General features: G+C 35.0%; 1 protein-coding gene across 3 annotated transcripts in view; it reads right to left on the minus strand.

Annotated features, from left to right (window-relative positions):
* LOC123762084 (uncharacterized) overlaps positions 1-15,213 on the minus strand; it is a 19,333-nt gene extending 4,120 nt beyond the window's left edge. The window contains exons 1-13 of one of the 3 annotated variants that reach the window (XM_045748378.2): positions 15,098-15,213; positions 14,005-14,325; positions 11,656-11,799; positions 10,492-10,611; positions 9,404-9,575; positions 8,522-8,799; positions 7,903-8,043; positions 6,365-6,478; positions 5,097-5,235; positions 3,555-3,862; positions 2,294-2,440; positions 1,411-1,524; positions 1,044-1,194 (exon numbers count right to left, since the gene is read on the minus strand). In XM_045748378.2, the coding sequence (XP_045604334.1) occupies positions 1,044-1,194; positions 1,411-1,524; positions 2,294-2,440; positions 3,555-3,862; positions 5,097-5,235; positions 6,365-6,478; positions 7,903-8,043; positions 8,522-8,799; positions 9,404-9,575; positions 10,492-10,611; positions 11,656-11,799; positions 14,005-14,312 (2,136 nt within the window). In that variant the 5' untranslated portion in view covers positions 14,313-14,325; positions 15,098-15,213. Of the gene's footprint in view, positions 1-1,043; positions 1,195-1,410; positions 1,525-2,293; positions 2,441-3,554; positions 3,863-5,096; positions 5,236-6,364; positions 6,479-7,902; positions 8,044-8,521; positions 8,800-9,403; positions 9,576-10,491; positions 10,612-11,655; positions 11,800-14,004; positions 14,326-14,960 lie in introns of all 3 variants that reach the window. The other 2 variants (XM_045748377.2, XM_069335890.1) reach the window with 2 other exon arrangements.
* Between the last annotated feature and the right edge of the window lie 376 nt (positions 15,214-15,589).

The raw sequence follows: 15,589 nt of genomic DNA on the forward strand, positions 1-15,589 counted from the left end.
TGAATAAGGTGAAGGGTGATACATCACTTGCATCCATATTTTTGTTCAGAGGGAATCATGACTCGTCTGTGACTGCCTCCAAGCAACCCTCGACTGTAGTGGATGATGAACAACCTGTCTCTACTCAGACCAGTGACATGAAGCCAAGATAGAATACCAAGGATGTCAGTTCACCCAAAAGATAATTTTCTCGTACGGCCAAAGCACAAACTACCATGTTCTATACACACATGAACCATAGTCCACATATGAAGGTAAACCACTTTACATTGCATATACCATTTATGCATTCAATAGGATTAATGCCAGAAACAAAAGAAATGCTCTTTTGAACTCATGAATGCTCTCCAGCACATCAAAATGTTATCCTAGGATTGCCAGTTAAAAAGGAATTGTAGTTTAATTGTATGTAATTCCTGGCATTCATTCTGAATTCAGTATTTTCCAGTCTCTCCCTAGCATCAATATAACCTAACAAAGACAGCTTGAAAACTTCCTCATTTTGCAAAATCTGAATGTCATCCTGCCTAAGCTTGGACCCATTCTAGAGCCAGGAGGTTCTTTGTCTCGAGTAGCAACAGTGGCAAGGCTCAGAATGTTAGTTCAGAGATTTGCCATGGGACTGATACCAAAAATAGGGCCCACAAGAGTTAAATTTAGTATTACAATACTAGAGAAAAAACGGAATGAAATGAGATCAAAAGATTCAAGCTATTGAAGGATATAGACTGAATGTACTGGGGGAGTTTGTTTACAGTGTAGAAATAGAATGAAGAAGCATAGGCAGAAATTGGAAGTAAATGAGCAGGAGAGATTTATGGAACTAGTCCTTCAGTATGAGTAATGAACAGTTGATAGTGGCTAATTCAATCTACAGCTTTCAAAGCAGAAATGATAAAACTGAAGAAGGTCGAGAGTATTATTGTAGTTGTATTAGATACCTGAAAGAAGAGGCCAGCCAATAAGCTGAACCTCATTACCTACAAACACAGACACACATTTTGTGTAAACTTGTATTTCCTTAGTTAACACCAGGTACATACCTGCTTGAACTTCTTCTTCTGAAATTGTGGTCTCTTTGGAACATCAGGAATGGCTTCATTAACAAACACTTCCTTGCCTTTGATGTACCATGGATTTTGCTGTATTGCATCCTTAACATATGCTTTTTTATTAAAGTACACGAAGCAGAACCTAGAACAATTAAAAAGAATTTTTGAAAACTATTTTTCTAATATTAATTTGGGCATCAATAATCAATGAAGTTTGTGAAACAAACATTTAAACATTCTTTGTTAATTTTCCCAAACATTTTATATACTATACTAAATAAATATAACACAAATTAAACAATACTGTATATTAAATTATGGAGCAATTTTCTATAAATACAGTAAGATAAATTCTTACACTTTTTGATTATCTTCGTTACCAGATGTTCCTTGTTCAATTCTTTCAGCGGAGGGGAAAACTTTCATCACGTCTTCCTTCGTGGTCCCTGCTACGAGGCCTTCAATATACACGCTTCAAAATATGATAAAACACAGCTATAGATGTTGTTAGTGTTCTTCCTGCCTTACTTTCATTTTTATAATGTATTACTGACTAACTTATGGGAAAGAATAATTTGGTATTCTTACAAGACATCTTCCTATGATATATAGATGCCTCTCAAACCATTCTATAAATGACTTTTTGGCAACTCAAATATCACTGAGTTGTTCTCAACCAATGAGCTCTCCAATTGGAAGCCCAATCAGCTCTGGGCCGAGGATAGTGGCTACTGGACATTAAAGCCTACCCTACACTCATAAGATTGAGATTTAAGGAACATGTAATTTCACCAAATGTTCTATTTCTGAGAATATTTTCCCTCAGTACCTCAGCCACCTCACCATGGTGGTACAACACTAAATGCTGAGAACAGCCAGCGTCGAACATAATTAACACAATCAAGGCATATGAATACTTATCAGGTATGACACATCCAACTATATAGCCAACATGGATGTGCATCACATTGTCAAAATGGTGATGGAGAAACATTTGCTCAAAGACTAGTAAATTGTCTATCTGGTCTGGGTCAGAGTGTATGGATAGGGAGCGACCAAGATGGGCACTCAGGGGCAAGATGTGAGGAAGCAGGGATTCAGTAAACATTGTGCTAGAAGTGGTAAGAAACAAGAGTGAATGTTTATGTGAAAATTGTATTATATTAACGGACAAGTTGAGAGAGAAAGGAAAAAATTTACCCTTAAGCACATAAAAAGTTGCATTGAAATATAAAACTCACGCATTCCATTTTGGGTCTCGAACAGGCTCTCTGTAGGCTTTGTACTTGGTAATAACTTTGATATTTTCTTCCTGTATCACAATACTTGTTACCTCTGTTTTTACTTTGTCTGCTACAGCTTCTGTTGGACACAACACATGAAATTCCCTGGAAAAAATAATAAAAATAAACATTGAGAGGACTGAAATGCAATTTTTTTAAGTTGCCCTTCAAATACTGTCATATATACTAGGTGCTGTGTGACTTTCAGTCCCACCATAACAAGAGAGCTTTCAAATAATCTTGTTATGCACTTGGAGTGGGAAATCAGTAAAGACAACCTTATCCACTACCAAAGGAAAACCCTTTGCTATGACAACAAGGAGTACAACAAACCTCTCGGTACCTCTGCAAGTAAGAATTGACAACACAAAAATTAACAATTATGGTTCAGCTAACAACAGTAGGGTACTTGAAAGAATTAGCCGCTACCCTATGCTACAAGGTAGAAGTCGGGTCACATTACAAGGTCGGAGAACCAGCAACCCTCACTTAATGCCCAGGACAACCAAGTATACCAACACAAGCCCAGACAAAAAGGTTAGTAAAAGGAGTAATTAAAAGGGTTGCTCAAAAAGGTGCATGTCATTAATCTCAATGATTTATTTCTGAGCAATGCCTCCCCTCAGTTGCTTCCCAGTCAAGCTTCATAATACAAGCCACTGCCGGAGGGAAATGCCCATAACTGAACGAGAAAAATTACATTAGACTATTTTGTGTTTCATTCTTATATGTTTATGTTCATTGTTCTACAATCCCACCAGAATGGATTTTTCATAAACTTTATACATTTAGAGTTATAATTTTTTTTGGTCTAAGTTTGCTGCATATTTTAAATACTGTACCCTACTGACAATTTTTTTTTTACAGTAAACTACTGAAAGCCTATATTCTAATTTGATGAAAATGAAGATCATATGCTATTCTGAGAGAATAATAACATTAAATGAACAATTAATGATAGTTCATATTTTTTATTCTGAACTGAAAATCTGAAGTTGTCAATATTCAATTTTTAAATTATTTTTTATTCAAGTTTTTCAAGTTACTCTGTGATCATTTAGACAAAGTTGGAGCATTTGCCTAGTTAATTATGCAAAAAAAAAATTGGAAAGTGTTTGGGCAAGTTTTAAAACTTATGTTAAGTTATTTTTCTTCAAATCATATATGTATTGTAATTCTCAAAGGGTTAAAGAGAATAACGTGAAACATTCTTACACACCTGTGAATCCTAATATCAACAGCTTCATCTAGCACCTTCATTAGCTTTATAATATCAGGATGTTTTAATGATTTTTTACTCCTGGGAAGACACAAGTGAATTTCATGCAAGTCGTCACTATGTTCCATTGCCGATACATTTTCTTCACATGACGTGTGTGTGTGCTCATTTTCTGTGGTCCTTTCATTTGGTGATAGTCTGTCATCTGTAATATCATCTTCGTGTTCATCAGCCGAGCCTTCCGAATGAGAAGCTTGTTGTATGCTGGTTTTGCACATGCCCTCCTCTTTACACAAGTCCGGAAAAGTCTAGGAAAGAATTAACAAGCTGAATCATATGAACATTGCTAATTTGGAGCTCACAATATATGTCAAGTGATCTTGCATTTTTATTTACATATTATTTGCTAAGTAGCATGCAAGAAACAAGAAATTTTGACTTGTGCAATTATAAAACAAGGAAGAACCTTGCCTAACTAGGGTAAAAGTCTACAGAGGGGCCGAGCTTGAAAACAAGATAAGTAGGGATGTAGCCAGTGGATTGCACGAAGGAGTGGTAGTGACAACAATTATGTTTGGATTAGAGTTAAGAGAATAGAGTAAGGAATGAAAATATATTGGAAAGATAAGGGGTGCGAATGTTGATAAATCATAACATTAAAAAGAACACACTGAGATGGTTTGAACATATTGAATGAATGGTTGATGGCAGATTGGTGGAAAGAGTGCATTCAAATGAAATATGAGGAAGAGAGGAATGCCAGCAAGAAGATGGGCAACAAAGTAAACAAGTGTGTGAGAAATTGAAAATAAAGCATAAAGAATACATGGGATATGGAAAAGGATAAGGATGGGTGGCAGTGGTTTGTTAGGAAGGAAAATCATAGTACAGTACATCTGGTCTTATGAAACAGTCAGGTGCTTCTGTTGACAAGCATTGGATTGTTCTGATGCCGTTTATCCACAATGATTTACAATGTCAATGATATAATAAATGAACGAGTGCTTTGTTCCCAATATGTACCGATGGCATCGGAACAGCTCTGTTCGAGGTGTCCCCGATGTCATCTCACCATAGAAACTCTGCCTCCAGCCTACACATACGGCCAAATGTCTCGCCAAACTGTAACTATCTCAAATATATATTGTTGATCATTATAGTGTGTTTACTCTGCTCCTGTCAGGAGTATCTTAAAAAGAGTCTAGACCTCTTCTGTGTACAGTCAAATTATTTACATTACAGTATCTTTGGCCTTTCACTATATTGCTCCCATCTCCAAACACAGTGAAATGGGTAATGATGATGACAATAACTGCATCCCTCATATTTAAAATTAACATTGTGCAAAATGTATTGAAGATTTAGTATCATATGGCTAACAGAGAAGACAATACTGTTTTCTTATTATTTCACACACAAGTCAAAAATAAAACATTATCTCTGTGTTTTGCCACTGCATCAAATTGAGATGCAGTATGTGATTTATGCCAGGATACAGAAATGTATTTAAATTTAACAAATCTTACCAAAAAATATACTTACCTCATCCTTTGTTGCTTCCAAATCATTTTTAGAATTTTTAGGATTATTGACCATCAACATTTGCCCATCAAGGTAATATGGCTGAGCTTTTAAAATCTTCAAAGCTTCCTCTTTAGTCTTGAAATACACAAAGTAAAATCTGAAATTCAAAGAAAGTACTTGACAAAACCTTTTAAAATAACATCCATCCAGGCAAGTAGGTGTTTGAATAATAAAAAAAAAAAATTTGTGTATAAAAAATTAATGGAGATAAAAAATATAACTATTAAAATAATAAAGGAAAGTATATCTGTAATACATAGTGTTAAGTTTATAAAACTCTTCCAAAGACAGGGCCGAGACCCACCCAGGACAAAATCCTCTGACCAGACTCTCACCGATTTGTGCTTTATTGTGACAAACAACTTCAAATGGTCTTTTCATCCACCTTGGATAGGGAAAGAGAGAAGATCAAGTTCAGTTAAACAAAAAAAGTTCAACATGACACCAAACACTAAAATTCAAAACTCCAGGATGCTCCTTGCTGTCTTCTCAGGTTTTAGGCAGGATTATTGTATGCTAACTTGTTCTGGACTATTCTGGTGAGTGTGGTTTTTGTCTGCCACTGTCCTGTTGGCACCAGTGATTGTTTATCCTTTATCATAAATGTTTCAACCTTTTTTCTCTTTTCTTAATATCACAATCATTTGAGGCCCTGCCTTCCATGCAAGATGCTTAGACCTCCAGGGCACTGATTTTTTGTGGAACCATATGCGTTATTGATGTACTTTGTCTCAACTAGAACCAGTTTAAGACACTATTTGTTTCCTACAATCAGAATGATTTTCTTGGCTCCCCTTTGAAAATTGAACCCACCAGGACTCCTCTTGTTGCACTAACCTCACTCCCTTCATGGGCCGTCAATTATGAAGATATTAATGGGCTTTCAAACTGTAAGGAAACACACTCCCACACAATGTACTTGCAAAATGTGTGGTGGCCACTGTTGAGTGAAAAGCAAGATCTGATTATGCTACTCACCTTACGTAAAGTAGCTGCTACAGCCTAGTTCTTACAGAAAGATTATGTACATGTTAATCATGCCAGTTTATGATCTTAGAGGTGAGAATAGATGTACTGTATTACAAAGCTATATTGTACTATAAATTTAATATAATTTAAGAATTTGTTTAACTAGGAATATGGCATATAAATTTAACAAAGAAATAAATCTAAAAATAAAAAAGTAACATCTAACACCTTCACTTAGGTAAAAATTATATTCATACCTTTTAGTATTAATTGGGCCGCCAGATGAACGGTAATTGATTTTTTCTGCCGTAGGGAAGATGGCTTGTAATTTATCTTTACTAACTTTGGAATTCATGTTTCCAACATAAAGCCTAAAACAGATGAAATCATATTAGTAAATATATTATATTTTGTACAAATACCAATTTCAGCCAATTTCCTGCATTCATGTCAAGAGATGGTGAAAAAGTGATATAGGAAATGGATAAAGATATTAAAAGATATTTGAAATGACACCCACTACCTTCCACTCAGCAGCAGCATTACAGAAAACTAATATTTATTTATTTATATATATACAAGAAGGTACATTGGGTTTATGAGAGCACAGAGACTTGAAGAATTTACAAGTTTGCAATTTAATTTACAATTATATTTACAAGAATTTACATTCTTGTAAAGCCACTAGCATGCATAGCGGTTCGGGCAGAATAAAATAATAATATCACCACATATCCCCAGTAGTATCTGAGCAGCATTCCAGAACCAGTTCTTTTCATTTACACCATTATGATCTGACATGTTAATAGCTGTATGTGTTGTCTGTTGAAGTGTGCGTCATTATTTTTGTTCTGTAAAATGTGTTAATTTGAAGCAAGTGAAAGCTTTAGTCAAAGTCCATAAATCAAGTTTGCTTGTTCTGATGGGCTGTATTGTAATGGTTTGGTTGAGCTATGTCTTGAGATTCTGTCTTTTTCCCAGGCAACAATGGCTGATGTCTGTATATTTATACTTTGTAGGAACTTCCCTCAATGTATACTTTGCATTAGAGTGCAGGTGTCTTAACTAATTTTCTGTTAAAGCTAAAACTATTCCAACACTTGAAACAAATTGTTTTTGTCACTTGCCAAAGTGATAATTTGTGTCCCTACATTTTCTGAAAGACTTCAATTGTTGTGTTTGTCCCTTTAAAATAATGTGATTATAGCGCACAACAGCTGCATGAACTCTTCAATAGCACTAGACATAGTTATCAAAATGATGATTATTGAAGAATTCAAAATATACTTTAAATATCTACAATTGTCAAAGCATAATTTTTCCCAGTCAATAAAGATGAGTCACAATAACGTGGCCGAAGATATGATGACCAAACCACGACTTGATAACGGTCCAGGACAGACCGAAACGTTGTCGTTTCTTGACTTTCTGATGTGTGGTTTGGTTGTCATATAGAATGTATTATTCAAAAAGCAAATAATTAGTTCTACAACTAAGCCATAGAGCCAGTATGGTACAGTATTCCAATTTCTGCATTATTAACTTTAGCAATACAGTACTGTACTGTTGAGACCACTGCCTCTTGAACTGAATTGTTGCTTGAATGCTTAAAGAAAATGTTTACAAGTGCCTGTCATACAACAGTTTAATTAAAATGTTGTAGTTGAGAAGTTGACTCGTGACAAATGATGCCTGACAGACAACATACCACCTAAGGTGAGGTATGCCAAGGCAACGCAAGAACACTGCACGAAGTAAATTAAATGTATGATGTTCCCACAGCACTCATACTTACGGGTAGAGATCCCTCTTAGTCAACTGAACAGCTATATTTACATCTGAAAATAGGATCTTCTCTCCTTCCATTTGAAAGTCATTCACTTTGGCTTTCAATATATTTGCCTCAATTTCAGATCTACATGATACAGTGATATACCTGAAAAGGAAAATTATATGTAATATACAAGTGGTGATAAAATACAAAATATAATACTGTACATTATATAACCAAATTATCACTACAATTATTGTTGAATCATTAATCTTAATAATTAACAAAAACTAATTACAGTAACTACAAATTTTCACAAGATATTCACATATTCAATACATCAGACCTATTTACAAAACTGTTCTTTCCAATATTAGTTACATTGCAGCCGATATTTTCTTTATTTGCTATAGATTTAACATGTTGCTCTCTTCTTGACAGAATCCAACTTAAGGCTATAAGCCTCAAAAGTGGTCCACCTATCAGAGGCATTCTCTTGCTCTCTCCCTAATACAATAAGGTGCAAGAAAATGTGAAGCACACACACACTTCTCCAATCTTAATAAAACTTAATTATTTAATTATTGATACCCGAGAATATTAAAATTAAAAAAAAATACTGTACAGTTCAGTAAAAATATACCTGTTGATGTTAATTTCATCAGTAGTTTCCTTCAGATATTCAATTAACTTAATAATTTCAGGGTCCTTCAAAGAGAATGTTGGATTTTTCTTTGGTAGACTTATCATTAAATTCCATCTTTGAATAAGGGGTCTACCATCCTTACCAGCCTTACGTAAAATCTTTGCCTTTTTGTTCAATGGCTGCTGCTTTGTTGCAGTTTGGGGTATTTTCTCACATGACAAAGCTTGACACTCCAATTTTCTCTTTGTTGATTCATTGCTAGATCCTGTGCTCTCCTGTAAAAAATAAAAAAAAAAAATAAAAAGAGGAGGGGGCATTACAAACAAATGGTAGAAAAAGAATTGATGCAAGGTCATCACAGTTGAGCATATTAATATAGTGAAAATGAAAGAAAGGATTAATTGAAAATGAAAGGAGTGGTATAAATGAAATGAGGCATGCTGGAGTTGGTGAAATGCAAAACACTTAGGTGTTATGGATATATTAATGGGATGCCTGATAAACTTTTAATTGGAAAGAACAAAAAGTGAAATATGGGAGATGATATGGTAGAGGAAGATGACCAGTATCTCAGAAGTAAAGAGTAGGCGAAATATATATATATACAGTACAGTATATGAAAGAAATGGTTGGAGGGGTAAGAGAGCATAAAAAGACCGTTCTGGAGAATATATTTATTTAGATTTAAAAAAAAAAAAAAACCATTTTTACATTTTAATTCAAGGTTATCATTTTCCACTTGTATTCTTTTTACATAATTTTAGCATCACCTAACATATATATATATACAGTACAAAATACAGTATACACATCTGATGTGATATATTCTCAAAATGTTTTTATCATTGTAATAAATATTTTAGGAGGTCAAAAACATACCTCCTTATCATTAGTCTCTCTCTTCTGATTTAATGCCTCTTGCTGCTCCTTGTGTTCCTTTGGCGGCTGCTTTAGTATATTTACAGTTGCTTCAACACCGTTGATATGCCACGGCTTATTTTCTAACACCATCTGAATGGCATCTGCAGTCTTGAAGTAAACGTGGAAATATCTGGGAAATGTGGAAATACTGTAAATACTGTATATTATTAATTAATAATACAAATAGGGGCAATCAGGGAAATGAAAACTTTTTTCTGAGCAGACCCCTCAGTTGCTGCCAATACCCTTCAGCTACTATCACATTTTCTATGCCATCTCCTACCAAAGGTCTAAATGCAGCATAAAAACTCAATTTTAACATTTTCTTTTTTAATTAACGTCTCCATTTTCTTTAGAAAATACAGTCCAAGTAACACAACACCAGAATATGTATTACAAGGACATGTAATATCATTATAAATAGCACTTGGACTGGCAAGCCTTAGAAACTGCACCAGGCCTCTAAAACTCACTGAAGACCACCAGGAGCAATGCCCAGGATCTGTCCCTATCAAGCAAAAGAATCATGGGAATCAAAGATCATCCCAAAGTTGAGGAAAACTCCACCAGAAAGCACTGCATAAGTGCATCAAAACTTCATTCATTCTGCAAATTATCATTTGCAGAATGATAGTTATTGATTTTGGAATTTATGATTTTTCTTTGAATGGGGTATCTGAGTGTCATGATTCATCAATTTGTATTATAGTAAACTATTGCTACAAGTGGTGGCTTCAGTTACAATCACCACTGTCTCTCCTCTCTAGATACCTGTCATGTTGAGGATGAAAGTCACAAGAGTCTTGAATGGCCCATATAGGTCCACTCAATAGGTTTATAGGTCTGGCTATGGTAGCATCTGAGGGACCTTAAGTGAGAAAAAGCATAAGAAAGTGAATAATGAATAGGTGTGGAATGCATAGCAAAAAAAATTACTTTTATATATATACAGTATGTACTTTGCAAGGGAGAGATTTTTAAGGGTTAGATTTCCAAATCTCAATACTATTCAAGTAATTTATAAAGCCACACAACCGATTACCTACACGAGTAAATCAGAATCGCCATTTTCACTCCCAAGATGCTTCTCAACTCGCTCAGCCTTGGAGAAGACATCCATCACATGGGTTTTAGTAGTGCTTGATGGAAGGCCTCCAACATACAGACTAGAAAACAAACAAATACTGTAAAATGCAGATCATCATCATGAAATATACAATGACATATAGTACCAAATTATTATTATGAACCATTTTTACATTATAATCACTAATGAAAATCATAAATAATTCACTAAAGACCAAAGATGTAAATTGCAATATATTTAGGTAAAATTAAAGCTAAATCTTAATAATAAACTAATGAACTTAATAAATATTCGATCTTGACAATAAACTAGCAATAATTTAGTGTAATCAGTACAGGCTGGGATGAAGGAATGCACTGGAGGCAGATCCACTAAAGTTTCAACCTCAAAATGGAATGTCAGGTGCATAACCCCTGTGACCCAAAGACAGATTCAAGGTAGTTTCCTGTCATGAGCTCTAAAAGCAAGAGTAGCCATATACCAAACAAAAATATACCAAGACCCATGCACATTTAACTTCATAAACAAAGATAGTGGTAGAGAGCATTTACAACCGCCCCCCTTCCCCCCACTAAAAACCAGAAGGTTTAGGGAGGAATATGATATAAGCAATGAAACCTACTAGAAATTAATGAAGAAGGTGGTTAAAGTGGCAAGAAAATAGAGATTTTAACAACAGAAAAATTAACCAAGTAACGAAACCTATACATGTATAATGAAGGATAGAAAAGCAAAACTGATGGATATAGCAGACAAACACTTGTCTTCATTATTTGTTGCCTCACAACACAAAGAAGAGTAACCTGGATAGCTATCACTGGTACATGCATTTCCTCAACACTTCAGTGTTGTTGCAGCAGTACAGTATATACTTTATTCAAATTTATATGTAATAAAGTTCTTGGTAGTAGAACAAAACCGTTTCTTTAACTTGTGTAGGCAGCAAAACCCAATGATTGTCTTAAGAGGAAACAAAGTATCTAAGACATAGGTTCTTGTATAAAGACAAAATAAGACAATTCCAGGAGAAAATGTAATTCAAGATTTAATTAGATTTAATTAATTTAATTTAATTAAATTAGAAAAGATTTAAAATGTAATTCAAAATGTAATTCAAACTTACATTAAAGACTCATTCTCATGTGATTCTGTTTTTGGAACATACAGTGTTTGTATATCTAGCATCTCTCCATCAAGTGTTTCTTGTTGGAGCTCCACCTTCAGTTTCTCGGCCTCGGTTTCTGATCTGCTTGATATTGTAATTGTTCTGGAAAAATAAACACATTTGCCTCTGGCTATATACACTTAAGTCATTTTAATACAGGATAGACAAAAATGCTTAGGAAGAGAGACCTTTAAAACTTAACTCCCTTTCCTCTTTTTAACATTATGGCATTCACTACTGCAAATACTGTACTGCATTTCTCAGTCTTTAACTAACATCTGACTTAAATTTAAATCTAAGACTATTAAGTAAATGAAAATTACCTTTTGAGTAGAATCATTCAGTTGCTCCATAAAATAAACTTCCTCTGTTTTACATTAGCAGAATCATGTAACTTTTTTAAACACTCAAGACCACTTTAGGAAGTCACTGGTGAAAAACTCAATTTACCCTTAAATGACCAGAATGAGTAAATTTATGAAACTAAAAGTCCTTCCAAACCCTCCTAGGTTGTGTGAAATGTAGAGCAATGTATATTATGATGGTCATTCAAGACTAGATTGAAAATTCTCTCGTCTCTCATCCTCCTCGTGGTTGGCAGGGACATTTGAACAGATCCCTGTTGGCTTAGGATAGGCAAAAGTTACTCTGGGCAGAAGCAGAACTTGCCAGTGGAAGTGACCACATTCAGCACCTTATTTTTAGCAAATATCTAACAATTTGTATAATATTTGAGGCTGGAATAGCCAGGAATCCATCCATTATATTTCTCATCCAGACAGTCTGGATAACAGGAAGACGACTACTGTATATAGTATTTGAAAATTGGTTAAACCAGACAGTATTAAAATGGTTCTATGGTTCCAGCTAGCAAAGTACAGTACTGCAATGTGTGGATCTTATAGCTATCCATTGCTCTGTAATAATCTGTATAATAAAACCAATCACAATATATCCAGTAATCAATATTACTCTGTAATAAACCTATCAAAATGACCCTTATTGTTACGATATCAATGGTTGCTACAGAGTGAGGTGTGGTGATATCAACGCCGTCTATGGACCTGCATTCCAACTCCAAGGCATTAGGCAAGACGCAGACAAAAATACGGAAGTGTGGCGTCTGTGAAAGGCTCCTGTTTCATACATCGGTTAGGAGATGAGGTCGATGCTGATGATGACCTCTGATGAGAGAAGTAATGATAACAATGCCATCTAGATTGTGCATCCGATTACATTTCACAGTTCCCTAGAGAAAGGTTCCCATTCTATGTTCTCCTTGTATACTTTCTGTCTGGCTAATGACTTATGTTCACAGAGGTGACACGGAACGTCTATTGCAATGTGGAAATCAGTTCACTTTGGGCAGTCCAAAACTCTTGACTTGTTTCCTGCGAGGACAAGTGGCCACCATCAGTAGTAAGCAGTGTGTTTGCTGTTATACTTAGGCAGTGTTGTGTGGACTGATGTACCCGGGATTTGGCCAAGAGGAGTTAAAAGATGATAGTAGTGGCCATCTGCCGATCAGTGCTGCTAGTGTGTGGCTAGAGACTTCTGCCAGGATGTTAGAGATCACAGAGAGTGATTATTTGTGACCCCTGTCAGTGTGTAGCTGAAGCCCCTCTGCCAGTGTGTTTCTAGAGAGTAGATGTGGGGTATTAGGACATTGTGACGATACGGTGTGTGGACTGGCTCGTGATGAGGAAGGTGAACTCGCCGGTGATTGCCACTGAACATGGACGATGTATACTTGAAGATGGTGGACTCCCCGGATTTGGAAGAACACTGCAGATATATTGAGTGTCCTGTTTGAAAGCGACACTGTGTACAGAAGTGTAGTTATACTTCTATAGATAATATTGGTGAAGGTGTAATTGCATCTTGTTTACCCCCCTTTTATTCCTTGCACAATTACTTGCTACTACCAATTCTTGAGAACCTACCAATGGCTTTTGGCAAGATCATAGAAGAGGCTTTAAGTCACTTTACATAGAAAGAACCCGGTTACTGGCTCAAGCAGGGCCATAACTCTTATACGTATTTGCTTCTATAAGGCACCAGTACAAACTTTAACCCAAAGTTTTTAATTTGAAATAATAGAAATCAAAACTGTTAAATATGGATTCTTTAAAATTAAATGATACTTGACCACATTCTATACTTCACTTTATTTATATTGAGGAAAATGATAGCAATGGTTTGCTGCAATATGTTTAGCATTTACCAGAAATTTAAACAGGTTGAAATAGATGTAAATGAACCAAACTACTACAGAATAAAGAAACTAACAAAATATTGGAGATTTACCCGTTTCCCTTCACAACATCTGCCCGCTTCATCAATTCTAGCAATCTTGGAGCATATGGATTCTTAAAGTTGTCAGAGTTTTTTGGAAGATGAATAATAATATCCCAAGATTCCCTATTACTTGTACTAGAGATATTTGGCTCTTCAATCTGGTCTTTCATTATGACATCATCAGATCTACTGTTCTGGTCTCTTGTAATGTCATCTGATCTCTCATTCTGATCTCCCAAGGGGTCTTGTGATTTTTCTTCCTCTTGTAAACTTCTTTCTTTGATTGTTTCAACTGACATTGTAATATCTTCTGCCATAGGCAAATTATTTCTGAAAAGTAAGAAAAATTGCATTTTCAGAAATGCTATACAGTATATGGCCTAAAACAAACTTATCTGGAGAACCAAACAATACACACGATACACTATATGGGTTAAACAATGTTGGGTTTGGCCAGAAACTGGTTGGGTGACCACATGTGAAACCTCACCATTGGCTAAGGCCCTCAATAAATTTAACAGACATGTTGTCTCTCCTAATGGTTCATTAATATAGTAGGAGGCACTTGACCATTCAGTTGAGCACCATTTGATTGACCAACAAGGCTGGTCACCTCAATGGTAACCACCTTAACCTGGTTTGGGGCATCTCAACAAGCCTAATAAAAGCTTCCTGTGCAATAGACATTGAGTACAAAACAAATTTACATACAATTATTATAAGGATGAATTTTCACAAATAACCACTATACAATTTAAATAAAAATCTTTTAATAATTACATACTACAGTATACACAGTAAAAAAAATATCAACCATATTTCAAGTCTATGAAGTGACCACAGCACTGTACTGCTCACAAAAAAGTAAGGCATCATGCTGCTCTCACTAAGATCTATTTCTGAGAGTAATGACTATTATTAACTTCAATTAAGTAAATTAAGTTTGGCCTCTTTGTATCCAATACCGTAAAGAGCTGAGATCTGATTGGACTGTACAGTGCAGGAGGAACAATAAATTACAACTCTGGGAATGAGTATGAGGTTCCACAGTATACTACCATTCACACAGGATAACTTAGGGGTTTTAGACTTAGGTACAGACTTAGGTGGAGTCTGTGTGAAGACTTTCCTCTCCAGATGAACCTCGCACCATAACAAACTGGTGCACTAGTCGCCTTCGTTGAGAATTGCTCAACGACGGCTCCTTTTCCCTTGCAATTTAATGATCGGTTGAAATTAAAAAATATTTTTGTTATTGCTATTTGGTATTGCTTTTGTTATCTGTTTTTTAAGTAATGTTATTGTGATCAACGGTGCTTACGGGCAATTAACTGTAATAAAATACAATGGCAATATGCATTTATTATTTTAATGTATCTTGCTTATACAACACATTAGACCTTATTGTATATATATATATAAGTACATATTTTGTGATTAAATGTTACATTCTTAAAAAAAAACTTTTACGATACGAATTTGTTCGAATTAATCTAATATATTTATATAATATACCTATGATACGAACACCACCCAGTCAAATATTTCCTAAATCAAATTGGGAAAATATTAATTTTCCCACATTATATACTTA

The sequence above is a fragment of the Procambarus clarkii genome, chromosome 34 (assembly GCF_040958095.1).
Source record: "Procambarus clarkii isolate CNS0578487 chromosome 34, FALCON_Pclarkii_2.0, whole genome shotgun sequence".
In the NCBI taxonomy this organism is placed as follows: Eukaryota; Metazoa; Arthropoda; class Malacostraca; order Decapoda; family Cambaridae; genus Procambarus; species Procambarus clarkii.